The sequence below is a fragment of the Pithys albifrons genome, chromosome 8, assembly GCF_047495875.1.
Source record: "Pithys albifrons albifrons isolate INPA30051 chromosome 8, PitAlb_v1, whole genome shotgun sequence".
In the NCBI taxonomy this organism is placed as follows: Eukaryota; Metazoa; Chordata; class Aves; order Passeriformes; family Thamnophilidae; genus Pithys; species Pithys albifrons.
The window spans coordinates 9,619,994-9,647,448 of NC_092465.1; the positions used below are offsets into that span (position 1 = coordinate 9,619,994).

At 40.2% G+C, this 27,455-nt stretch overlaps 1 protein-coding gene across 2 annotated transcripts; it reads left to right on the forward strand.

Annotated features, from left to right (window-relative positions):
- Positions 1-3,131: 3,131 nt before the first annotated feature.
- CFAP221 (cilia and flagella associated protein 221) lies at positions 3,132-26,430 on the forward strand. Of its 2 annotated transcripts, XM_071562208.1 has the most exons (25): positions 3,132-3,227; positions 5,134-5,318; positions 5,718-5,818; positions 6,823-6,909; positions 7,014-7,109; positions 7,956-8,056; positions 10,521-10,624; positions 12,230-12,389; positions 12,908-13,025; positions 13,118-13,229; positions 13,440-13,548; positions 14,244-14,331; positions 15,421-15,510; positions 16,357-16,452; positions 17,662-17,752; positions 19,311-19,429; positions 19,851-19,931; positions 20,933-21,040; positions 21,184-21,387; positions 22,816-22,974; positions 23,377-23,471; positions 24,009-24,098; positions 24,301-24,420; positions 25,367-25,396; positions 26,011-26,430. In XM_071562208.1, exons 2-25 carry the CDS (start codon positions 5,180-5,182, stop codon positions 26,132-26,134), a joined length of 2,622 nt encoding a protein of 873 aa, XP_071418309.1. In that variant the 5' UTR covers positions 3,132-3,227; positions 5,134-5,179; the 3' UTR covers positions 26,135-26,430. The 2 variants fall into 2 exon arrangements, with proteins under 2 accessions (XP_071418309.1, XP_071418310.1); XM_071562209.1 differs by lacking the exon at positions 3,132-3,227 and having other exon boundaries at positions 5,129-5,318.
- Positions 26,431-27,455: the final 1,025 nt, after the last annotated feature.

Here is a 27,455-nt window from a genome sequence, read left to right on the forward strand (position 1 = left end):
CAGGCTGCCTGCACTACTTCTGCTCTCAACAACTCTGCACATGCCTCTGACAGCAAGAACATGACCCTGAGAGCCAGGAATCAGGAGGCTGGCAGCTCCTGCTGCAGGAAAGCCAGCTGACCACAGGTTCCACGAAGCCCAGGCAAGCACTGCTGCTGGAACCAAAGACAACCTCAAGTCTGGGGTAGGCACCAGAGAAAAACAGAGGATCTGCTATTCTCACCTCTTCCAAAGAGGACTCCACATGCTCCCTGGACTTTACACTCTTATCCAACATCTGGAGAAACAGCCAGTCTGCATTTTGTTCCAGTGTTAGAGGTTGCAAGGGGTTACTGTGTTTGGGTCCCTCAGGTACCTCGTTGCTGGGGTGTGGACTCCAGCCATCCTGGGTTCCACAAAGGCAGTTCCTCAGCAGTCCTGTCCCCTGGCAGCAGAGCACTCTTTGTTTTTCCATCTTTTGTTTCTGCGGTAAAACTGTTGTAAAGGGGCTGTGTGCTAACTGAGTGTAGGCTCCCAGCTGCCAAGGTAGGTGCTCCAAACCCTTGCTTGCCAAGTTCACTTGTAGCACAATACAGAATATGGCTTCCAGAAAGAGCCAAAGTTTTCAGCATGTATCAATGTTCTTTCTCAAAGCACAGCAGTAGAGTCAATGACCGTGGCCATGAAACATATGGCTCTTTACCTGTGCGTTGAAAATCCAGCCACTGGATTAAGAAAGTCATCTACTGAGCAGCACAATGGAGGACTTTGGGTTTCCTAGAGTGCTGCCCTTTCCATGCCCACTCTGACCACAGTAGCTCCAGCCCATCTCTATATGTACTCCTGAGGATTGCTGAGTTGCAGTACTTCCCGTACCCCCCCACACCACTCTCATCTTTCTCCACATCCCCAGAGCAGGAGTCAGGCAAGCGGCAGTGTTTGCTCTAACGCCACGCTCCCTCTGGCCTGCCCAGCTGCCATGCTCACACATCACCCTTTCCCTCAAAAAGGGCAAATGCTTCTTCAGTCTTCCTTGCCCCTGTCCACACTAAACTTGTAGTGGCTTTCATTTCTTGAGAAGCTCTGCTTTCCCACAGAGTTTGGTTGAAATTGGTCAAAGGGTTGAATAAACTGTTAAAAGCGAGTCTGAGAGGCAGCCAGACAATGTCATTACAGTTGTCTGAATAAACCACACTGGCAATGCTGCATCATCTCGGTGGGGTGCCAAGTCCTTCTCTTTCTTCCTTTGGCTGAAGGAGTATTTTATTATTCCATTCATATTGCAACAGCTTCCCTTGAAAGCCAGCACACTTGCTTGTGTTTGTGTAATTGAGGGAGCTTTGCTCCTGAATGTACTATGGAATGTGAGGCGTTTTCTGAAATAGGCAATGGATACCCAAGAGTTTGGAGACTCTGGATTTAAACACCAACTGTATGAATGTTTTGTGACCCTCTTGTTATATTCATGTGCAGGCTGAGTATTCAAAAGATGCTGGATGCAAAATAAAACCTGGAAAATTCTCACCTGTGCAAGCCATTGCTTGACTCACAGCAGATTCCAACAGAATGGGACAGTCACTGCAAGCTGGGAAACCTGAGAGCAGCAGCAGATTACAGAGAATTTTTACCGAGAATTTTTACCAAGTATTCACAAATCTCGAAATGAGGTATTTGTTTAATTAAACAATGGAGCATTGCACTTGTCTGTCTGCACTTACACCTACTCAGTATATCCACTTTAAATTTGTCACAACTGGAATTTTTTTCAAGTCTGTTACCTAAACCAGAAAAGAAACATCAGAATTTATTCATGCAATATTGGCAGACTTTTAATTTTAACTTTAGGAATAAATAAATTACCTTGCTTTGTATTACTCTGATTGTTTACTTATCAAGCACTAAACAACTTTGATTGTAAATATTTTTATTAATACTTAAAATCTCTATTATTGCTTTAGTCAAATAACTTTTTTTCCTTCATTTGCTAAATAATTAGATCCCTTGCAATGCCTCTATTACAGCTTGACAATCAGGCCTCACATTTTTCGTCTGACATTTGCAATTTAGAGATAAAAGTGAGGTGAGAATTACCTATTTAAACTCCGATTGACAACCTTTATTTATTCCAGCCTTCCCAAGAACATCTGCAGGTTTGTTGGCTGACAACCTCCTCTTTTCACCTAGTTTCCCACACAATTGCTACCTCTCAGAAAACACTACAGAATGCTTTTCCAAACGTGTATCATATTCAGATCCTCTGGTGTAAAAGCAGAGATGAATTTTGGTTTACACTCAAGATCACTGTCCAAACAGTCAGATGTACATGCAAATTGTGTTCCTGTGGGAGGAGAAACATATCCACATGTCCTTTGCTGTACCATGTTCCCACGGCCTTTTTCTTGCAAACAGGAAGAAAACCCCGGCAAATCCACGTAACTAAACAAGTTCAGTGTGGGATTACCGTGTGTTTAATCTCTGGAGTTGGCAATTCTATTTTCATTGCCAACCTGTGCCACACAAAACACACACAGCATTTTGCAGATACATCTCCCCTTGCCCCCAGGAGTTGTTTTGGGCACCCAGGTCCCCTGTAAGGGGTCTCCAGCAGACGAAAATTCTGACCATCCTTCCAGCTTGTAAAGTGGAAAATAAACTTTCTCAGTCTGTTTACTCAGCTGAGGTGAATGAAACAGAAGATAGAAGGAGAGAAAGAAAGAGACAAAGAGAGGGAGAAAGAGACAAGGAAAGAGAGAAAGAGAGAAAGAGAGAGATAAAGAGAAAGAAAGAAAGAAAGAAAGAAAGAAAGAAAGAAAGAAAGAAAGAAAGAAAGAAAGAAAGAAAGAAAGAAAGAAAGAAAGAAAGAAAGAAAGAAAGAAAGAAAGAAAGAAAGAAAGAAAGAAAGAAAGAAAGAAAGAAAGAAAGAAAGAAAGAAAGAAAGCAAAGAAAGAAAGAAAGAAAGAAAGAAAGAAAGAAAGAAAGAAAGAAAGAAAGAAAGAAAGAAAGAAAGAAAGAAAGAAAGAAAGAAAGAAAGAAAGAAAAAGAAAAGAAAAAGAAAGAAAGGAAGGAGATAGAGAGAGGGGCGGGGGCAGAAAACATTGCTTTTCCTCTTTTTTTGCACTTTCGCCATGACAGCACCGCAGGGGACACTCCGCAGCCGCCAGATCTGTGGCCCAGCTGTTGCCGGAGCGACCGCCGCGGGGACGCGCCGAGGGCAGAGACGGCCGGGCCGGGGCGCGGGGCTCCGGGAGGTCTGGAAGAGAGGAAAGAGCTCAGCCGGGCTCCGGGAGGGCTGTGAGAGAGGAGAGGACTCAGCTGGGCTCCGGGAGGGCTGTGAGAGAGGAGAGGACTCAGCTGGGCTCCGGGAGGGCTGTGAGAGAGGACAGGGCTCGGCCGGGCTCCGGGAGGGCTGTGAGAGAGGACAGGGCTCGGCCGGGCTCCGGGAGGGCTGTGAGGGAGGAGAGGGCTCGGCCGGGCTCCGGGAGGGCTGTGAGGGCCCAGGGGGCTGGGGCCGGGCGCGGAGGGGCTGCGGCTGTGAGCACGGCGATGCTCCCGCGAACCTCACGGTGTTGTAATGGAGTTGCACCGCATCCCTCGGTGAGCTGAGGTCTGCGAGCAGCTCTGAGACACGAAGGGGCTCGAAAGCTCGAGAACTGACAGGCAAAGGGCAGATGCTGGTCTGAGGATATCTGCGGTGAGTTTTGCCATGGACTCCCAGAGTTTCACAGTTCTGTTGATGGCTTCACACACAAAAAATGTCTTCTTAAGGATATACACAGCTATCCTGAAAAATTTAAGAAAATCAATCTGTCAGACGTTCCAGGACCTTAAGGCTTTGTCCTGTATTAACCCTTTGAAGAACATTCAGTATGTTGTTGAAGTTGGTGAGCCATGATGAGAAGGTTACACCAGGAATCCTTTGAGAATATAGGTCTGCCTACACCTTTCCAAACTGTGCATTCCCGATGGGGAGCACTGACCAAGAGAAGGAGGGTGGCAGTTGTGTAAATTAAAGTTGAACAAGCAAATGGAAAGAATTTTTTTAGCATGCTTTTGTCCAAGTTTGGTTGGTCCCATTGCCTCAGAAGAAATTTACTGTTGTGCACAACAATGCAGCTCCTCTTACACGTTTTCTGTTGCAAGTGGAAAATTAGTACTTGGAGCTATTGAGTGGAAAATATTATCAAGGCCAGGGTGCTGGTAGCACATTATTTTAAACTTCTTGCTTATTTATTATTTAATACTGCACAAACCCATAAAGCAAACCAGCACTTTATGAGCTTGAAGCAACTCCCAGCTTGTGCCTGAAAGATCTAAAGCAGACTAGACAACCAGACAAATACCAGAGATGAGACTATAAAATAGTGGGGGAGGTGGAATAGTGATTCAGTTTTGGAACTGGTGTGCTACCTGCTTGAGGGCTGAAAGACTCAGCATGTCTTTTGAATTCAGTACTTGTTCCAAGAGTATCTTTTTTTCTCCACAGAGTTCTCCAGTTCATACAAGAGCCAAGGGCTGTATGCTATATTTACAAAGATAATTTCTGGTGGATGGATTGTGCTGGTGTCTTTATCATGTCATATTTGCACTTGTCATTAGAGAAGTGTATGTTCTGATAACTGCATACTTAGCACAGGATCTGTAAAGCTTTCTGAGTTTATGGTTATCTTCACTAAACAAATAACCCAGATGATGCTATCCAAACAAAAGATTCAAATGCCAGTTTTCTTATCCCTCATACTAATATTTAAAAATTAAAAATTAATCTGCAATTAAACAACCCAAACACCCAGGAGAGACTGGAAGAGCATGTTGGCAGAAATCAGTTTGGATAGCAGAATTATCAGAACCTCCTCTCTTCCTGTGTGCTGGGGGACATGAAGGAAGAGAGAGATGTTTTCCATAGACCTGAAAGGCAAATGTCTCCAAAAAGCCTTACAATAGATGACGAACATGCCCAAAGTGCTAGGCCTTGCAGTGGGAGCAAGGTTTCCTGGAATCACTCTCTTCTTATACTTGCCACACACAGAGTAATGTACTTTAGCAGGGAAAAAAAGTAACTCTCTCTCCTAAATGTTTGAGGCAGTTTCAGGCAGCAGATGTTACCAGTGCAAGGGAAGATGTTGTGATCACTATGTTGTTTTCATTTGACCCCAGGCACTGAGGAATTTTAGTGCCACTGAGACCCCATTTCTGTCCTAACATGGATGTGGTTCAGTCGGCCTCCACGGACATCACTGGTGCTAGGAAGACCTTCAGGAAAATACCAAGTGTCCTTCTAGGCAGCCTCGTGGAGGAACCTGAAAAAAGAGGTGCTGTCCCCAACCACCTGCTGGAATCGAGTAAGTTTCTGCTCTCTGACTGTTGCCCAGCCTTGGAGCAATCCAGTCACTTGGCTGGTTTGGTTTTGGTGTTTTTTTTCTGCAACTCACAGACAAAACTGTTGCTTCCTGTGAGCCCAAATCATGCATAGGTAAGAAAGAAATAGTGGCTGTACAGATCCTGACTGACCCTAAAGTTTTGGGGTGGCTTGTTGAAGCCATAATGGCAAGAGATAAACTGATGACAGGATCATGGTTCTGCTGGAGTTTTTAAAAATTCGTGCCTACTTAGCAGAAGAAATGATGTCTCGTTTTTTTCTCTCTAATATACTGGGTATAGCATAAACAGACTTAATGTAAGTAGCAATCATCATGTGTATTTCACCTGGTCTCCTTTTCTCCCTGTTTTATGATCTGTAGAGATTTATTCAACACTTCAGAGGAGCAAGGTTGTACGGGCTGAGCCTGCTGTGTTACACTATGGAGGGTACGAAGTTGGAAAACATCACCAGCAGACACTGGTAAGTGTCAGAGCAGGAATCCTCTTGGGTCTGATAAAAGGGTAGCAGGATCTGAGTTGACTGCCTGTGGTTGTGAGGCCTTTGCTCTGTGGAGTGCTCTAAAAAGAAGCACTTAGAATCAGTGGCCCTGAGGTAGCAAAACAGACAAGTACCAACCATGCTGTGTGCAGAACCCCCTTTACACTCCCTATTTTAATTTCTGTTTTCTGTGTGTGCAAGCAGTGTAAGTGATTTGTGACTTGCACATCATGAATGAAGGGATTTGTGCTTTAACTCCATAAGAAACTTGTTTTCAAAATGTCCTTGGAGAGTCACTTGTGTCTGCAAGCACGTTCACTGCTGGGAAGGTTTTGAAAGCACCTCTGGCCTTCTGCCAAGAACAATTTATTCTGAGGAAGAAAATTCAGTGCATAGGTTTGATTGCCTTTCCCTGTGAATGGTAGGGGTCTTTCTTTTTCTTCTCTCTGCTTTCCCTTTGTCTGCCTTCTTTATTTCTGTGGTAAATGTGTTGAGGCAGAGGTTGGGTCGTTGTGGTGGATGAGGTTCTCCAGATACAATGAAAGTAAACAAGATGCAAGAGGCTTTACAGTCTGAACTATCGCTATCCAAAGGTTTGTTGCTTTGTGTTCCAAAACAAAACCATGGAGTATTACATGATTCCTGTTGTTTCAAACCTCTCCAAAAGTGATCAATAGATTGCTTCAGTTTTTGTTCCTCTTGCACACAAGCAAAACAGAACAAGAATTTGGTTCAACAGTAGCATCTTTTAGCAAGAGTGTTATTCCTTGGTTCAGAATTGTGACTTTTTCCAAAGAATAAAAATGCAGGATGTAAGATTTGCATAATTTTCTTTTAAATTCAGAGCATATTCAGAATTATTTCTATTAAAGTAAAAATTACTACTTCTTTGTAGTGGGAAGTTTTACAAAAAGTGCAGTTGGCATTCTCAATTGACTTTATATATTTAAAGTGTTTTTTGGTTTTGGTTTTCTTTTGTTCTACAGAAGCTGATAAATATTTCTGCCAATGTAATAAGCCCTCACATAATACCACCCCAGACAACGTATTTTCAGATCAAATACAACAAAACAGTAAGTGTCAGAAGACCTTCACATGGCCCTTCACATGCAAAACAGGTTTTGTGTCACATAAGCAGATTTTACATGCCTTCTGTCTTGTTTGGATCCTTTTCCAGCACCGGCTTGTCCCTGGTTTGTCATATGTGGTGACTGTTGATTTTTGTCCTGATGAGTGGCGGTATTACTATGACTGCATCCGAATTCACTGCGAGGTGAGGATTTATCACAAAATGTAGTTAAAACTGTAATGGAATAAAACATCTGTAACAACTGTAAGTTAATCTTCTAGAGCTACATGGGTTTATTTCCAGTAAGTCTTGATTGAAGTGTTTAATTTTAAGCATCTGAAATTTTTCTCTGTAAACATCCCAGAGCTGTGGGTAAGATTATATTACTTATTCTGCTGTTCTCTGCCAGTGCCACACTGATGTAATGTCTTAGCTGAGCAGGTTCAGAGGAGCTCTAGAGAGTTGCATAAAATCTGGAAACAGATGGATACTGAAAGCAGGTAGAGCATCAGTATTCTGAGGTGCAACACAGTGATAATCTTGAAGATGTTTTATGCCCACTTACTGGCTAGGTGCTAGAGAAACTTTTTACTTCCATAACAAGCTGAGGAACTTGGGGTTGTTCAGACAGAGGAGAAGGTTACATGGAGGCATCCTAGCAACCTTCCGGTGTCTGAAGGGGGCCTGCAGAGAAGCTGGAGAGGGACTGTTCATCAGGAACTGTAGTGACAGGACAAGGAGTAAGAGGTACAAATTGAGAGAAAGGAAATTTAGGTTAGATATTAGGAAGGAGCTCTTCACTTCGAGGATGGTGAGGCCCTGGCAAAGGTTGCCCAGGGAGGCTGTGGATGCCCCAACCCTGGCAGTGTTCAAGGGTGGGCTGGATAAAGCCTTGAGCAACCTGGTCTAGTGGGAGGTGTCTCTGACTATGGCAGGGGGATTGGAATGAGATGATCTTTAAGGTCCCTTCCAACCCTTAACATTCTATGATTCCATGACTCCTTCATTGTAAGAAATAAGTATTTGCACCCTTTGTTTGTTTGTTTGCAGGGAGATGATACCTTAGTTGTTCCCGTGCATGCTTATCCTGCTATGAATGTTGTACAATTTCCAACATTTATAAATCTATCTGATGTATCGGTTGGTCAGAGGTGAGTTAAGGACAGACATTTGTCCACATTTTGTGAGACATGCCCAAACCCAGAAAAATCTCATTTTCCTCTATTATACAACTTTATGTCTTAGAAGCTTTAAGGAACTAAGCTGCCATCTGGACTGCAAAGTAATTCTATACATGGACTGTTTCAGGTGCACATTCACAGTAAAATAAATGCTGTGCAAACTAAATGTATACAAAGATGGCACTTGATTTTCAGTAAGTCTAAAGTGGTGCTAACTCAGTTCATTCATCATATGGTGAAGCAGCATGGCTGCCTTTTGTAATCTGTACACTCTCAAGTGCTGTGTCTTTTCAGCATTTTTATGTCCTAAGTGAATGCATCTTCTTTTCAAGATGAAGCATTCTTTAAATTAAGATTTGGTTGGTGTAGGTTCTGGAAATTAATGTGTGGTAGGGGTAAGTGCTAGCAAATAGCTCACCTCAGTCCAGAGATTGATCAGTCATTAGATTTGCTTCTTCTGCTTAAACAAACTTAAAGTGATGCAAAGCTCTGAATGGCATAGACTTCATTTTACTTTGTTATGTGGATGTAACACTGACTGTTCTCACAAAGCAAGCTGTAGTAGTTGTTGATAGCAACTGGGAAGGGGAAAAGGAGAGGTCAGATCCTATTATTTTAGGGTTTAGTTCTGCAGGATATGTTCTACATTAGTTGTAATTATGGTGTTTTGTGTTAGTGTAAAGATTTGAGTGAATTCTAGGAACTGAAGTTCTTAGCAGGTAGGTTTTGTCTCAGCCTGTGAGCTGAAAGTAACTAATGAACTTTACTGGAGCTCAGAAATATGACTTGGCAAGGCACATACAAGGAAAATTCTGCAGTAAAAATTAGCCTAGCATTGCAAAATGAACATTGTGTCCTTTTGGTTTTTTTTTAATTCCTTTTAATTTGCTAAACTCTAGTGAATCCCTCAGAAGTTGTGTTACAGCTTTCTCACAGGACTGAATATAAGACCTGACTTTCTGGGTGCCCCTTGTGATTCTGGTTATTTGCTCCATTTTAATGTTGAAGTACACAGATTTTTTTTTATTCCCAGAACACAGAGAGGATATTATAAAGAGTAAAAAATATAATCTCAAATAATGGGAGTTTTTTTCAACACAGCAGGGATGCTCAGGGATACTCTTCAGGGAATTTCAAAGAGTTCCTTTAAAGAAAACTGATAGTTTCAAACCTCAATTTTTGCCAGCATTTTAAATCATGAAACTATTAAAAGCTTCAGTAAAAATTAAAGCTTCGCTAAAAATTAAAGCTTCCCTAAAAATGAAAACATCCCTCAAAATGAAAAACAGAACCCAAGGCACTCTGGGCTCAATCCATAGCCCGTGAGGTCAATGGAAATGCTGCCTATTGCTTCCCTAAGTGTAAGATAAAATCTGTATTTGATAGATAGATAGAGAGATAGACAGACGGACAGACAGACAGACAGATATTCTGCCACCTTTTGCTCTCCAGAAGGTCCATCAGGCAACAGGTGGCATAATTGTCTTGGGTTTACAGCACTGTGGTTACTGTTCAAGCTGCAATATACCCTAAAACAAATTGCCTGCCCAGTCTGCTGTTGCATCTTCTTCATTAATAGGTCATATTAAGACAGAGAAAAAAGAACTTTGCTATTATTGCTTATTTCCTTAGGCATTTCAAAATGTGCTTTCCAAAGGAACATTGTGTATAACGTGCATTCTTTGCTAATCAGCAGGGTAGGATTTCAGTCAGACAGTTAATAAACAGCAGAAGTAAGCCTGGGTAAATTGATCTTGATTTGCAGGATGAGGGATGGTGTTACACCAATGCTTTTGTGTTTCAGTTTAGTCTGTGAAAACAGATGCATACAAAGGCAAGACAGCTTGAAAAGATGTGTGTTAATACTCCTCATACAACTTGCATGAGACATAAAGGGCTTTTATGAAAATCAGACCACGGCATCATTATTTCTGCAGTGGTTAAAGTGCAGTCATGTGTTGGAGTTTTCAACACTTTTGAAGACTGCAGTCTTTTCTCATCATCTTTCACAGGGAGAGTCGTGGGAAAAGGCTGATTTCTGATTCTATTCTCATTGTTGCTCCCATTTTGATTGTTTGTATTTGCTACTTGTTAGAGTTTGTAAGAATTTGAAGATACACCTAAATAACTTCCAAAAAACAAGATTTAAAATTTTTCTGTAATCAGATTCTGTATGGGTAGGAGAAAGGAAGTCAAGACGTAAAACGTCCAGCATTCAGATAAAAATTTAGCTTTCATTTCCTCAGGGAGTGAAAGGTATTAAATTTTTTGCTATTTTGGAACAGTGAGGAATTATGATTTTCACATTAAGAAGTAGCCTACCCCTCTGAACACAGATAATTTAGTGCATGTTGTGTGTAGTATAATTTTCCAGCTTGTAATTGATTGTCAACTGTAGCTTCATTAATTTAACTTTTCCTTTCTTTCTTTTCAGTAAGGAGTATGTTATCCCATTGCAGTGCAGCTGTCCAATAGATTTTGAATTCCACATTGATATTATTCAGCCTCACAGAGCCTTCACCGTCCAGCCAACATTTGGTACACTGAACTTCTTTAAAATTCTAAATATTAAATCTGTATTTATGAAGTGTGGTTACTTGTGACAGTGTATTCAGTGCTGTACAGAAAAAAACCCTTTGCCTCAGGGTTTTTCTAGGTAAATGCAGCCAGTCACATGCAGCCTCATGGCAAATAGCCATCTGTGGTAGATTTCTTCTGGTAATGCCCATCTTCAAACCTCTGACAAAATATGGGATGTTCCAGAATGTCCATCTGGCCTTTGTCTTCACACAGGTATATCCCAGAAAAAAAATATCAACCCAGTAAAACTTAAGTCAGAAATTTTGGTAGCCTGAAACTATTGAGGTGCTGAAGGCCACCGGAAAAGGACTAAAAAGTTTCAGTTCCTACTCAAGCCATTGTGCTCAGAGATCAGTAATCAGAGAATCATAGAATCATTTAGGTTGGAAAAGACCTTTAAGGTCGAGTCCAACTGTAAACCTAACACTGCCATAGAGTTAACTTTCAAGGATGAGATACTCTAGCAAATTGTATGCACACAGAGAAAAGTACTCAAACGCAACCCAGGGAAACTATTTGGTGTTTACAGTTTGCAGAAGCCCAGGCAATGGTCAGTTGACAGAGATGAGAAATCAGTATTTCTGATGAGCTGAATAAGCATCTTGCTGCACAAATGTTTAGCAGTCTCTGTATCTTCTCCAGAGAAGAGAAACAAGGCTGGAGAAGGGACTGGAGCACAAGTCCTATGAGGAGAGGCTGAGGGAGCTGGGGTTGTTTAGCCTGGAGAAGAGGAGGCTCAGAGGTGACCTCATCACTGTCTAGAACTCCCTGAAGGGAAGTTCTAGCCAGGTGGGGGTTGGTCTCTTCTCCCAGGCACTCAGCAATAGGACAAGGGGGCACGGGCTTAAGCTCTGCCAGGGGAAATTTAAGTTGGATATCAGAAAAAAATTCTTTCCAGAGAGAGTAATCAGACATTGGAATGGCCTGCCCAGAGAGGTGGTGGATTCACCATCCCTGGAGGTTTTTAAACTGAGATTGGATGTGGCACTGAGTGCCATGATCTAGTAAAGGGACTGGAGTTGGACCAAGGGTTGGACTTGATGATCTTGGAGGTCTTTTCCAACCCAATCGATTCTATGGTTCTATCCTGGGATTGCACTGAATGTTTAGGGTAAAGTGGTTGAGAAAATAATGGAAATGGTAAATAAAAAGATAAGATCAAGTAGAGATAGGCAATGCATCAAATCCAGATGAGTCCCTTAACTTGGAAGAGCACAGAGGAATATGTTTATAATGCTTTGCTCATGAAGACAGAAAGTGCTGAAGACTTAAGACTAGCAGATGCAAGTGAAGAATGTCTACATGTAAACAGGCAATCATTTTCAAAGCAGTATGAAACATTACAGCCATACTGTCAAATCTCTCTGCTATTGCAAAATATCTTCTATTATCTGGCAATGGATACAGTTCTCTCACTTTGAGACCTGAAATATTTTCCATGCCTACTGCCAACCACTCAAACATTAAATTGCATTTAAAAAAAGGAAGCCTAGAATCAATTTCAGCATATGTAGGTGGGCTCATGTTCTATGAACTCTTACTGTTTTTCTCCTCTAATCACAGGAATCATTCCAGGCAATGAAAAAGTGAAAGTAACTGTGAAATATTCCCCATTTGAGTATGGAACAGCACAAATGGCAATGCAGTTACGGATTGCACAGTTTCACTCAAAACCCTGTGTGTGTGTATTCACGGGAACATCAACACCACATCTGGGTCTGATGTATGTGTGGCTGAGTAATCTTTGAGTTTCTTTGCCCAGTTCTAAAAAATACGTATGTAATAGGATTTCATACCATTTTGCTATAATAATTTTAAGCATTTGTATCTTTGGAGGCTTAAAAAAGAATGATGTAATTTGACTGTTACATGTACCTGCTCTGCTACATCTTTTGCTTAGAACATCTATAATCTTTATGAAGTGAAACTACCAAAATAAATATAACAAGAAGTTACATGTTCTTAAAGAAGTATTGAGTATCCTCAGTTTCTATTACTCCTGCTCTTTATTATTTTTATTGTTGAAGCCTTGCAAATGCAGGGGTTTTTTAGCAATGAGGCCTTTTGGGCTGTACTTAATTTTTTTGTGAACACTGAAGATTAAACAGTTTGGTTCCAGCTATTTGGGAGAGAAATTTCCAGTCTCTTAGTATACGTAAAGGCTATATAAATGCATGTACTAGACTTATATGCCATTTCCAGAGTACTTACGAGAGCAATATCTGTCCTTTTGACATCTAGAAAAGCACGTTTTGACAAAAAACAAAGTCATCCAGAGAAAAAAACTAGGTCTGCAGGAAAATTCATGGTGTGGAGAAGAGACCAGTTCAGCCAACCACGATCAAAGCCTATTCAAAAGGTAAAGGTGTGAAAAGATAATAATTAAAAGTAGTTTTCGGGGCTGGAAATCTTTCAGCTTTCTATTTCTTCCTATTAATTTTTATCTCATAGGAAATTGAATACCAGAACCTCAGATTCCCCACAGATTTGTCAAACCCACATGCTGTAAGTACTGTTTTGATACAGGAACCAGGCAAATTGAAGATTAAAGACTTAAAAGAAGGTAAAGTCATTAAGTAGCATAAACTTGGTCTTAGCATTATTTGTAGTTTTCTGATAAGGTTCTTTGCTTCAGAATTGCTGAGGTGATGTGACACTAGTTTTATGAGAAATCTCAACTTTATTAATGGTTCAGTTATCATAATGGATATATTTCACAACTAAAAATCCAAATCAGTTTGAGGTGTGATATGGCTTTCTGATGTTCCTGCAGTCCTTTCCCAAGGGAGAGAAGGGATAAAAACCAGACAGATGAAGGAAGCCATATTTCAACTAAAAGTCAAACAAAATGTTCAGGAAGAGGAAGCAAATCATCTAAAGTGGTAAGTGTCAGTTAACCACATTAACAAGACTAGGATTTGCCTAACTAACAGCTCTGTGAATGATGTATGCAATATCCACTAGTGCCTAATGCTCCCATTTCTTGCCCCAAGAAGGCTTGTTTTACAACTAAGTTACTGTTGTTTTATTTCATTTTTTTCTCTTCTGCCTAAGAACAGTCTCAGTAGTAATCCATAATAGTAGTACCCAGTGAGTTCTTGGATGGTGTTTCTGCTCAAAACCTTCTTCACTTAACCTTGTTCTCAGGCATCTCATCTTGTGCCCTTAAGGGCAAAGGAAGATTTTCTCATGGTTGTAAATAAATCAAGGCTAAAATGAATAATGGAGTGAGCAGAATTATACTTGAAAGTGTTCATGTAGATGTGGTACTGATAGATGTAGACATGGTTTAGTGCAGGACCTGGCAGTGTCCAGTAATGGCCGGACTCAATAATCTTAGAGGTCTTTTCCAACCTTAATGATTCTGTAATTCTGTGTGCATCAAATGGTGTAAAGCAAAGCACAGCTGGGTGTGTAAGCACACCAATGTTTTCATATGAAATCCCCAGATCTGCTCTTAAACTGGAGGTCATATGCACCTAGGCACCTTAGGAAGAGGAGAGTAAGACTGTTAGCCTTTAAATAAAGCAACTGTGCATTAAGTAAAACATTTTTCTTGCCTCCACTATTAATGCAGGCAGGTTCACAAGGGAGAAGATCCAATCTCTGCAGAATTTAAAAAAGAGATTATTGAAAGACGACAAAGGGAAGAAGAGCAATACAAGGTTACTCTTTGATGTTTTTTCTGTAAATTTAAAATTAAAGTTTTACTTCTAGATTATGCAGTAAATTAGTGAATTGTATCAAGCTCTCTACATCTTTAGTTTTTCTTCATATGTCAATGCAAACCGTTACTAGCTGTGCTTGTTACTGCTGTTATATCTTTACTGTGCCTGTATATCACTGTTTTTGAGGTGGTTTTATCTTGGAGGTAGAGAGAAGGGTAAGCCATTTATGGAAGTATAACTAGATTTTTACCCAACCTCACAGATTTGCACTCAGTCAGCCAGTCACATCACAGTGCTGCCAGCACCATGGCTGCATACAACCTTCTGTTTATGTTGTACCTCTCTAAAGAGCTGATGTCCTGAATGGCTCACACTCAAAGAGAGAGATCCAGTCAGTACTTTCATGTAGAGCCATGAGGAGATAATTCATCTGCACCTTCACCCTCTCTCTCTCTTTGGTTTCTTCCAATCACTCCAGACTGCAGGTCATCTTCCATAGAGGTGACAACAGCAATAAGCAGTACTGGTGGCAGGAAATGTTTTTTGATGTGGTACAGCCCTTAGGGACAGTTGGGGTTTATGCTTCTTATCTTGCTTCCTGGATATTCAATTAGTTTCTGACATCCCACTGATTTCCAAGGAACTGTTTGTGGGAGTAAAATTATTTATAGACAGGATAAAAGCTTGTTTTATACACTGAATTAGGCACAGTTAATTATTTCAAATATATTTAATAGTAAAAAGGAGGAAGAAAGTAAAAAAATCTAAATTGTGAGATTACTGTATCACTGAACTGAAGTATATTAACTTTGTTTAGAAGTGTTTATTTCCTTACCTGCTGATTCTGGCTATGCGATGCAAACTATGTTTCATTAGGACAGAGATCTGATTGAAAGTCAGACCTGAAAAGACATTATTTACTTTGTGTGATTGCTAGAGGGCTACAATGATCACTCCCTGAAAGGGAATGAAGTCTGTGTGTTGTTAAGCACCTCCAGAATGTTACGTTCTTGATAATTGTAAGTGAGGAAAGAATTCATTGGATGCTTTGTGCTAATGTGATTGTTCTTCCTGGTGACAAATTAGATCCAAAGAGGAGATCCTATCATAGAACAGGAGTTTCAAAGGAATGAAGTAGAAGTTTCTTTCAGACGTGTTATCCAGGCTGTTGGCCAGGTTTGTTCATACATTATTATAGCCTATGTGTTATTGTCACCTACTAAGCTAACAAACAGCCATAGGCGTTTGCCATTGAATACTTTTCCTCCTAATATTCCTATTTCCACATCAGTGCCTTATTTCCCATTTTACTTTTGGCTAGAGCAAACATCATGCTACATGCACAGCTCATTTTCTGATGTTCTGATCTAATATAAGAGTCAAGTGGAATTCTGCAGGCCTGCGATTTATATTGCTTGTTTCTCTCAGGAGAAGCTTTCTCATGCCTGATCATAAGGTTAAGCTTATCATGAGATTTGAAACCTTTATCTGCAGGACAGAGTGACAGGAACCTTTCTGGTACTTAGATTTTTTTTGTCCTTCTCTGTGGCATCTTTCATCTTTTTTCAGGTATGTGCTATGAGCTACTATGGGAAAAAGGACACTGGTTTTGCTGGGGTCCTGATGTGAGGCCTTACAGCTATTCCAGATTCCCAGCTGTGCAAGATGAAGTGTATAATTGGTAGACACCCTGTCCATTCCCTCTCCTGTCTGACTGCCCTTAAATCATAGTATGCATTTATCATTTGTGTGGATGCAGACCATGCTACATTATCTCTGCATTCCCCATGCCACATCTGCAAATATTTGGTGATTACCTCCCATTAAGCCCCTCAGTGAAGGCTTCTGATTAAATGCCAGTACTGCAAATATTTTCACCTGACTTAATTTAAATATTTCGGAAAAATATATGGATTCAGGCCAAGAAATGGCTTGGGCTGAAGGAAATTTCTCCCTTATCTGGTTGTAAAAGGGATTGTCCTTATTCTTTTCTGTTTCCATATTTAAAAAAATACCATGCAGCGTCCAAGCATCCATCCCACATTTGACTTGCTCCGTAATGACCCTTGGGACAACAGAAAAAGGATGCTCAGGAAATTCCAGCAAGCAGCATTCAAGGTAAAGTGAACAACCAGAATACAGTGTGATGGCATGATGCCTTGGAAATAGCACAAAAGAACATGCAAATGGACACATAAGGAATGTTCACAGGGATTTGATAGTTTGATAAATATGCCCCTACCTCAACAGGAAATAAGGATCTGGAATAAGTTTTTTATTCATCTGTGCTTCATATTGCAGTTGAGACTAAATAAATGCAGATGAATTTAGATTTTTTTTTAAGTAAAAAATACTTTTGCACAAAAAGAGAAGATTTCAAAATGCACGTGGAACATTGCCAAGTTTTGGGCCCCTAATACAAGAAAAACATCAATAAGCTGGAGTAAGTTCAGTGTAGAGCCACCAAGATGGTCAAGGTCTGTAGGCCTCACTCTGTAAGGAGACACCGAGTCTGGAGAGGAAATGTAGAGGGAGAGAGCAGCACCTTCCAACACATCTGAGAAAATTACTGATGATGGAGCCTCTTTGCTATGGTATGTGATGGGAACATGGGAAACAATGGGCATAAATTCAAATAAGGGAGGTATAGACCTGAAAGTTAAAGACTAGTCAGTAAAATCACTTATTTCATTGGGTTTAAATATTATCTTCCATCTCCACTGCTCTTTCTCCAGTAAATTGAAATGTGGCAAGGAAGATGGAAATGTCCTGTTCTCCTAGCGTCCAGTTTGGATATTCTCCAATTCACAATACTGAGGTCTTGAAATGAAATGCTCTTTCCTGTAAGATATTTCCTGTAAATGGCCCCTTCTGATATTGTAACCTAGAGTTCTTCATTTTTACCCTGTGATATTTGGTCAAATTACACAGCGCAGGTTGCTACTTACTCTCCTTGTTCTCAGAGCCAAAAGTATTCATATGGCCCTGATCAACTGACTGTTCACTTGTTGTTAAATCTGTGTATGCCAATAAACACAGCTGAAGGATTAGGACCTAGCAAAAAACCCAGTCTGATTAACCTGTAATACTGAATTAAAGTTTTAACTGTATTTGTTGTGTAATGCCATTGTAGAGCTGAGATCCATTCTACATCTCTCCTTCCCATTTTCTCCGTCCTGAAATGAAAACTCTATTAAAGATTCTGAAATAGAGATGTCTGAATGAGCTCTGTAGAATAAATACTGTTGTAACATACACAGTATATTTCTATGGCTGTAAATCTTAGAGTGCTCAACTTGATATTAACTTTAAAGGTCATTCTCTCAGATTTTGATTCAGATTCGGCTAAATCGTTTGTTGCTTCTGTTCCGTGGACTGACCAGAGAGGCCACAGATCTGGAGGAACAGTCTGTGTCTGGTAAGGATTAGAAGAACAGGTTGATATTTTGGACATGGCCTATGGTAGTTCAGGGTGTGCTGCAGTTTGTCAGGTGTATTACACATAAAGCAGAATCCTCACAAAGGAGTCTTCCAGAAAAAGTGTGACAAGGAATCATAGAATGATTTGAATTGGAAGGGACCTTTAAAGGTCATCTAGTCCAAACCCCATGCAATGAGCAGGGATATCTTCAACCAGGTCAGGTTGCTCAGAGCCCCATCCAAGCTGGCCTTGAATGTTTTCAGGAATGGGGCATCCACCATCTCTTTGGGCAACCTGTGCCAGTGTTATAACACCCTTGTTGCAAAAAAAATTCTTCTTTATATCTAGTCTGAAACTCCCTTCTTTTAGTTCAAAAACTTTACCCTTTGTCCTATTGCAACAGGTCCTGCTAAAGGTAGAAATAGGTATATTCAAAATACATCTATTTTTCATACACATTATTTACCAGATTTTAAAAACATGATTAACTCTTCTTAGGCACCTTGCAGCTTACTTAATTAATAACAGGGCAGAAGCTGTGGATACTCCATCAATGGAAATGTTCAAGGTCAGGCTGGATAGGGCTTTGGGCAGCCTGATCTAGTGATAGATGTCCCTGCTCTTGGCAGGAGGGTTCTAGGTGATCTAGAAAAGTCCCTTCTAACCCAAACTGTTCTGTGATTCTATATATAAGCCTGAGGAACAATGAAAGGGCAGACAAAACTATATGAGAAACAGGTAGATGAACAGATTAGGCAGAGCCCAAGAGGTGAGAGACACAGGATAAGAGGAGATTATTGCCTGTGTGATGGAAGGGGGAAAGACTCCTGAATGTGATGAAGGCATGATGTCTGAACTCAATCAAATGAGGCAATAGGAACCATGAGATACATGGCCGGTATTGGGTTGAGTTTTTTACCTTATAGCTTTCTCATGTAAGTGCTTTTAATCAATCACTTTTCTTTATGCTGAATTGAAAGTTCTGGCCCAGAAAACTGATTTGTTGCTTAGCAGTCATAGAAGAAAACTGGCCTTGGGTGGGAGTCACAGTTGAGTATACGGTGGACAGAGAAGAATTTGTCTCTTATCTCCCGCTCCCATGTACACACACAATTTGACAACTGCTGAGACACACCTTTCTGTATCAGGCCTTTTTCTGGCTTCTGCAAATACACACTTTTCATTCTCAGTATGCAGGAGATGCAGGGATGCTGCAAATAGAAGGGGTAATGCCAGTTAGTGTAAGAGAGGCCTCTGACCTGTCTCTGCCTTTTTGAGCAGAACTAGGTAGAGTACCAATCTGGAATGAGTGAGCTGTAATGTCCTCTCAGGAAAGGTTAAATTAGATCTGTCTGCTAGTCAAGGTATTGTGCTTCATATCTTGTAGATGTGACATTTAAAGCCTTCAAGAAGTATTACCTTATTTTTTATATTAAAATTACTAGACACATCCTGTTTTAGGAAGATGTTAAATCCATTTTGTGGCTTGATTCTATTTCTGAAACAGTGTATTAAGATATATTACAAAATATTAGTATTTTTCTTTTCATGACAGAAATCAGGAGTTTCAGCAAATCAAAGAAGAGTGAAGAACATATATCCAGCATGTCTGAAGATCTTATATTGCCTTTTGAATTCCCCTCTTTCAGTTCCTATGAACAAAACCATGATCTGGTAGGTATGATGACTAAAATGTTGGTTGAAGATACTGGCCTGGTATTGCCTTTATTAAAATTTCACAACATGACTGATGTTCTGGGCTTCTGACAAATTAATTCATGACTTCAGATTTATTAAAGGTAGTGCTGAAAATAGTAAAAAAAATCTTTGCATACTCTTAATTGCATTCTAAAATTCTGAGCAATAGATTAATGTTCAGAGTTAGTTAGCATCCATGATTTTTCAGAAGAAAAGAAAGAAAACAATAACTGAAATGCCAAAGTCCAAGAAAGAACAGCAGAAATATCAAACTATACAAAATAAATCTTTGCGTAATTATTTCTGTATGTTTTCAATTATCTGTGCTGATGGATTTCTCCCAATGCAAAACAACATGCCCACTGTATTACTGGTTTTAAATACTGTTTTCTTTCAGGCACTTGATGCTCTTGGTCCAGTTCCTATTCCATCTGTAGATGTGAAAGTCAGACATATTCTTCCTTATTATGACTTGAAGGTGAGTCAATACAGCTCCCTCAGCTATATCATGTTTCTTTCTTCCACCAGTTAGACCTTTTTTACCTGATTCAGTGGCCTCTGTGCAGCTTCACATGGCTGTATGATTAGCTGTATGATTAGCAGGCTTTTATTAAAAACATCTCACCTGCTTCCATAAGTAACAAGCTTATAGTCAGCAACAGTCCCCTTTCTCCAGAGAGATGAATCACCTCAACTGAAATTATTTATATCTCAAACATCAAAGTCCTTCTGTGAATGAGGATACTGTAAGCTCTGCAAACCACACAGTTTTTCCTTTGATTCTAGAGTTTTATAAAAATGACATACTTAAAATGTACTTGCTTTTAGAAAATAATGGAAATCTGTTTATTTGGCATCCAGTTCTGAAGGCTTAGTTCCTTCACAGGAAATGGAAACAGCTCCTTCTTGAAGTATTTTTTTCCGATTTTATGAGTATAGAAACTTTTTTCTCCTGAATTCTAAACCCATTTCTCTCCAATTTTGAACAGCAAAAATAAAATTCTACATCACTTCAAAGTAAAAATAATTCTTCAGGTTAAAATCCGTGCATATTTTGGCTCAAAGTCTACTTTCTTTTTATTCAGGTGATGTAACAAGTCTGGAAACTTTCTTGTAGCATCTCGTAGCATCCTTTCCCCTTACATTGATTCATCTATCAGTGTTACCTATATTACTTACACAGCTTTTCATCACCCCATTAAGTTCAGAATATTTGATAAAGAAACTGTTAAATCCATGATCTTTTGCAGAAAAGCAAGAATGAAAATATTCTTTAATGCTCTCATTCAGCTTGTCCTGCTGAAGCACACCTTCTTAAAGGTTTGGTCATATACCATGTCCCAGGATAGTGATCCACGTATCCTTTACCACAGAAATGTGATGTGTCCATGCAAAGCTGGAATGTCCCATTCCATCTGTGAGTTAAATGACAGCAGTTATTGTCATCTCCTACAGCACATCTTTTTTCTTTGCACTTAGGTTCCTCAGCATTTCAACATTATGAAGTATCAGCCTTTTTGTACACACTATGCAGCCACAAGTTACGAACCTCGGGAACTTCCCCGACCCCTCAGGCAGGGGGCCCAGGTAACAAATCATCTAAAAGACAAACTTTGCTGAAGTCACTCCCAACCCTAGAGTTCTACAATTATTTGATTAATTTTGTCTCAAATTTATATACCAAAAGGCTTACTACCCTCTGAAAACCCTTGATGTCTGTGTTTTTCAAGGATGAATTGATTGAAGTAGTTCCAGCTGCTGAGGAGCAGCTTCAACTGGTCTCCCAGAGGACAGATTTTCACAAACCATCCCCGAGAGAGGATTTTTACAAACCATCCCCAGAAAAAGTAGCAGAAAGAGATATCAGCCTCTTAAAGCTGGTTCCTCCCCAAGCTTTAGTCTATCCTGCAGAGAGCAACCCAATTCGCATCTTTGTAAGTAGAAGTTGACTTCCACAAAGAACGTAAGAAATGGAGGGAACTGTGTTTCATCAGCAGCTTGATGTGGAATTACGGGCCATTTTCTCACTCAGAGTGGAATATGAAACCATCCAGAGTGAGAGTAATCCTTCCTGGTGCAAGCTCTGGTAGACAGGAATCACGGAACTCATCCCACTGAGAGAGGCAACATTTCATTTTAGGGTGGGTTTTGAGTTTAGGGGAGGGATGATAAGACAAAATTGCCAGTGAAAGCAGAGAATGGGAGACCCCTCCAGTTTGACACTCCACAAATGGTGAGTGATCACAGGATTCCCTGGAACACCATGGAGCCCCTCCCTTCTTCTCCATTTGTTTCCCATTTGGATGCTAGAGGAGAAGCTGTGATCTTGTCATCTCAGTCCTTCTGTAACTTCATGCTCTTGCCCAGGTAGGTAGGACAGGCACAGTCTCTTCCTGCTGTTCAGCTGAGGGACTAGTTCTGCCTGATCCTTGGATAAACTGAGAAAAGTCACTCTGGTCACATTGCATCCTGCTGCCTTATAGTTTCTAATAGTTCTCAGAGCACCCCAAACCACAGTTCCAAATTATTAGGCACAGAGATTCAAAAAATTACCATCACATGCTGTGCATGGTAGGATTTTCTGTTACTTGTTGTGTAGATTGTGCTACTTGGCACCAGCTTCAGGCATTTCCCACACAGCACGGCACAGCCTGGAGGTGCCTGAGGTGTCTCTGAGCAGGCAGAGGTAGCTGTAGAGCTCAGAGCACTGCTGTGTATGGGTACAAGCACATCTCCCAGCCAGCATGGCATTGTGCCTGGGTTGGGTGGCTCTGTGAGCATTTCATAGCTGAAATGGCCTAGAGCCCACTGTGCTGGTCTGATGATCTTGGCATAACATACATGGTATAGACTTGTCCTCATTGCATGCAGCCAGTACTCCAATGGACTTACTGATGAGATCCTCTGTGCATCTCTTTCATCCCTCTGTCGTGTCATGAGATCCAGGCACAGCCTGATCCCACACTACCCCACCATTAGGCAGTATCCAGAAACAGATGCTAGTGCAGGAAAATCAATGGCAAAATTCTCAGTAGCTTTGACCACGGTGAGTCCAGTTTCCCTTCTTAGATTTTGAAGTGTTCAGAGAAGCAGCAATGGATTTTTGAATAATTAGGCAATAGTTTTTTCCTCCAAACCAGAAGACAACAGCTAGATGGCTGTATTTTAGACAACAGAGAGCATGAACAAACCAGACAGATTATAGGATGAGGGGAATATGAAGGATCACACCAAACAGAACAGTCACAACGAGACAGGGCTGTGAATCTGGGGAGACTACATTTATTGTAAGAACTGAGTTTTTATTAATGCTTTATTGTGCTCAGAACAATTCATTAAAATAATTCCTTCATTGTTTTTAGAACCCTGCTCCAGGATTAGTCCCATTTTTACCTCCTTTGCCCTATTGTGAATCAGATATTGAATATCATCTTTGTCCTCATCCAAAATATACCCTTACCAAGGAATGCCCCAAAGGATCGAGTATTCCAGTCACACAAAAGAAATTTCTGCATCACAAGGTATGGCTTTTTGGGTTTATTGTATGAGTAGCTGGCTTGGGTATGTTCTTGCTCTAAGGAATCAAAAAGGAAGATGAAATCATCATAGACAAAAGACATTTTCAAATATAAATTATGTATGCACCTAAATAGTCAGTACTTGGGTCAGAAAAACTATTTCTTGTTAGCTTATGCATGTCTTATTTATCCTTATTTATCTTTATTTTAAAGTGTTTCTTTGCTCTTTCTATATTTTCACTTTCTATCGTATTACACAACCTTACAATAATGGAAGCATTTTTGAAATATTCAGCTCCCCAGATTCAGTTCTCAGCCAAGAAGTGAGATACTGTGTCCTGCAAGCCTCTCTCCCCTCTGCATTATGTGTTAGAGGTCTGATTGCTGTAGCACTTGTCATTTCAGGAAGTGATTTCTGGAGTAATGGAATGGAGGAAATTCTCACCGTTGGTGTATTCCACTTTTCCTAACATTCCAACATTGACAAATACAACATGTAGGTAAGAAAGAATTTGAATATAGAGTGCCTCTACCCTGCACTGGTTTCTGTTTTCTGTAAGTGTATTGACCAGTAACTAGTCCCACAGATGAAAGTGGGCATATGGGTGGAATTGATTGCTGCTCAGAAATCCAAAACCAACAGAGAAAATTCCTACTGAAGTCCTTGAAGGGTGGCTTAAGAACAATATCATTAGAGGAAATGGCTAGCCCAGGAAGGAGAGTTCCAGTCTGGGCCTGAAAGTTGTTGGCTCAGTCCTAGAAGACCCCAGGAGGTACAAACTCTGTCTCTCCCGCAGGTAAAATCTGTAACGTATGGACACTTGTAACCAATCATAGCCAGAATCTCTCAGACTCACATTCCCTTGTATCATTTCAGTTTCTGGTGGACTCAGATTTTCCATGAATGTTTAGAAGTACATAATCTTCACTGTAACTGCAACTGTTGTGAAGCTTCAAAATATGAAAAGTTTAGGGCAGAGTAACTGCATTAATACCATTTGCATTAATAACTTGAACTAATACCATTTCCACAACAGGGATCCTTACAGTTTAGATATGCTTCCAAGAGATGTACCAGCAGTGCTGTCTGACTTACCTGAGAGAGACAAGGAGAACATAGGTGACCAGTAAGTTTCTCCTCTGTTCTGTATATGGTGTCATTGACTGTGTCTTAACCACTTGTATGGATCTGTGTAAACCTGTCTCAAGAGATCCTCAAAGGCAAAAGCATAAACCCCCTCTGTCATAAAACATACTTCTGCTTTTGTTGGCTAAAAATTACTTTTAAAAGGATAAAGGTCAACTGTTCATTATCTTACTAATTTTTAGTGATACAGATGAAGCTGAGTTTGAAATGATTCTTACTCCAGAGATGGTGAGAGCTGAATTTCCACAGGTTGGTCAGGCACTCACAGAAAAAGACAAAGAGGAATCAGCAAAAGAAGAAAGGTTGGTATAATTTGAAATGAGGAGAGAAGAATGGGAAGGAATCTGAAGTCAAGCACTGCATAGAACTGCATAGAAAGTCATACTGAGATGCTCTATGGGCTCCATCACAAGTGGGATGCAGATCTGGTACTTTGAGCAAATTTGCACTGCAAATACAATCTCTGGGGTTTATGTCAGAAAGCAGCTGTGAACGTGACACATGTCCCTGATTTTGGTTATATCAATAGGATCTAATGCTTGAGGTAGTTGTCTTGCCTTATCAGAGATGTTCAGCATTCTTGCACCAGTGACTTTTGGTTTTTAGTGACATGTTTGGTTAGATACTTAATGCTGGCAGAGGAAAGAGCCCTAGAGTTTCCCCCTGCTATGGTGCTTTTGTCTCAGGCTTTTCCTAGCAGTGGGTCACATTTGCTCTGCTGTCAGAGCTTCACACTCCCCCAGCATACGTTGCAGCAGGTAGTGTGGGTACAATAAGTGATTGTAGAGCAACACAGGAGAACGTGGTGAGTTCTGGCCCAGTGTTTTCACAGATACTTTGCGGGACTTGCAGCAAGGAAATTAATATTTCACTCTAAAAATTGCCCCTCTTTAAAGTGATCATGATGTGGCTTCGATGTAAGGATGAACATAATAACCTGAAACTTTCAAAGCCATCAAGACATTTGAGTGTCTCCTGTAATTTTAGAGTGATATAATTTGATTGACATTGAAATCCTGTGTAACTGTCAGCCATTAAACTTTAAACCAGTGCTGTGTATTGTGAGATCTCTGACAAAACACTGATTGCTGTATTGTGATTACTACAGCATTGACTGAAGACAATTTGCTGTAAAAATACAGGTGTGTCATAGTCAGTGCTGGTTTTTACATTTTATGACACTGCTTGTCAGAACATGGGGATTTGGGACAGCTTGGGTAACTAAACAGTGACCTTTTTCTTCCCCAGTGATGCAGTGCTGGATGATGCTTCTTCTGGGTAAGTAGTTTCATAACTGTAAGCTTCTTTCTCTTTGAAGTTTTAGATATTTTCATCAAAAATGAAAATACTCTTCTATATCAAACAACTCTGGGTATTGATATTTACTTGTTGAAATCTTCCCTATTATTTTGGCTTTATAAAGAGGGATACAAAAATTTCATAGCAAACATTGAAGTCCTAATCCTTTATGTTGTCGCTGGAAGGTTATTTCTTGGTTTTGATGGGGTGGTATTTCACTAAAGGACAGGGAAGGTATTGTTCCCCTAGAGCAGTTTCAGCACTTTATCCTTAAGGCAAATCAGTTTTTCTTATTCTGGCAAGTACAGCATGTGTTCCTTCATGGACAAAATTTAAAACTCAGTCAGTTTGTGTTTACCTCTCAGATGGTTAACTTTCCTAACTGGCCCAAGCCATGAGTGAGTGTTCTTTCCACAGCTGCACTACTTTTCCAGTTCTGCATAAGTAATGGAATTGCCTCTGTATTTGTTACAAAAAAACCCCCAAAAAACAAAACAAATTGTGTGGGGTGTCTCTTTCTTTGAATTTGTCAATATTCCTAAGAAGCTTCCCTGGTTATTATAAATAAAAATGATGTTTTAAATTTCTTGCAGAGACCTGCACAACCATCCAGATGGACATTGTCAACTCCAAAACAATGAGCTTGGAGAGAAGATTCAAAAACACATGGAGACAATGAAGTTGAAAGCACTTAATAAAACCCTTATTTTGGGATAACGGTAATTTTCCAAAGTCCATGGCTTAGGATTTCTTTATCCTGTTAATGTAAAAGGCCTTCTGTGTCCGTTACATTTACTTTTGTCCAATGAGGTCAGCAACTTCTTACACAAGGAGAACTACCAGTAGTGCCACATCTGTCAAGGACTCACACTGTGCCCACTACCCCAAACACAATAATTACACCGGTGAGAAACCTCAGCCTTGTAACTGTTCAGTTTAGCCTGGTGTGAAGGACCTCAGTGTACTGTGTAATTTTGGTAATTAATTTACAGTCCACTGTTTTCAAATAAAATGTGAAAAGACCTAATGACCAAATTCTTCTGATTTTGCTTTTTTTAGTTACGACCTGTCCTTGAATTTTTGCAGGTAAGTTGCTAAATCTCAGACATGACTGCAAACCATACACTTGAGATTTTTAATGAAAGGGAAGACTTGAACACCTTTAGTATCCGCAAAGACAATGTCCAAGCAATGTCATTAGCTGTTCAAAAGTTTAATGCATGGCTCTTGGCAAAAGGGTGCATGGATTGAGTGAATGAACTGCAGAGCCTCATGAGAAACCTGTAATGCTCTGGGCGTATTCCCTAGGAAAGGAGATTTCTCAGCATATCACCTTGCAGCTGAGATGTCTTCTGCTTTCTGGTGGGAAATTGGCATCACCCAAAATTGGTTTTATCCATAGTGAATTATTTGCTCATTTTGAAGAATGGTCCAGGCTATTTATGCTGAAAAGCATATTCTTGTATACTAAAAGGCATTGAAATAGCAGCAATACACGCTGTGTTCCTAGAACCCATATTTTCCACTTAAAGCCCCTAAGAAAAGAGCAGTCAATGTATACAAGCTGTAAAAAAGCCCAGGGAGATATAAAATGGGATAGTATGATGGAAAAGCTGCAGAATAGCCTGCATTATACCAGCTAAATGGTATCTCTGCTCTCTTCAAAGAAATAAAAAGCTGGTAAGTTTGTGCTGTCTAATTGGCAAGGGATTGTTCAGAATGCAGGTCTGGATATCTGCAGATTTCTCTGAATACAAACAATTGTTTGAACTTGTACACATTCCTTTTTTTTTTCTTGCAAATCCTGAGGAAAGCAGTTGATCTTTTAAAAGATGAGCTAAGAGTTGAGGATGTTTCTTAACATGGCCATGACAAAAACATTCTCACAGTTCACAACAAAAACATTCACAGTTCATAATTCATAGTTTGGGTAAATCAGGCATAGATAGTTCTTAGAAACTGTTATCTTTCAGCTAAATGTCTAGTCTAGTAAAGATGGAATATGTGTCAGAAACAGTGGTGATCAAAGTTCGTCTCT

Excerpts from the sequence above, each read along its gene's own strand:
- CFAP221 (XM_071562208.1), top strand. The coding sequence starts at position 5,180 with ATGGATGTGGTTCAGTCGGCCTCCACGGACATCACTGGTGCTAGGAAG. Across the intron at positions 13,230-13,439 it reads GATTAAAGACTTAAAAGAAG|TCCTTTCCCAAGGGAGAGAA; the intron begins GTAAAGTCATTA and ends ATGTTCCTGCAG. Across the intron at positions 21,388-22,815 it reads GCAACCCAATTCGCATCTTT|AACCCTGCTCCAGGATTAGT; the intron begins GTAAGTAGAAGT and ends CATTGTTTTTAG.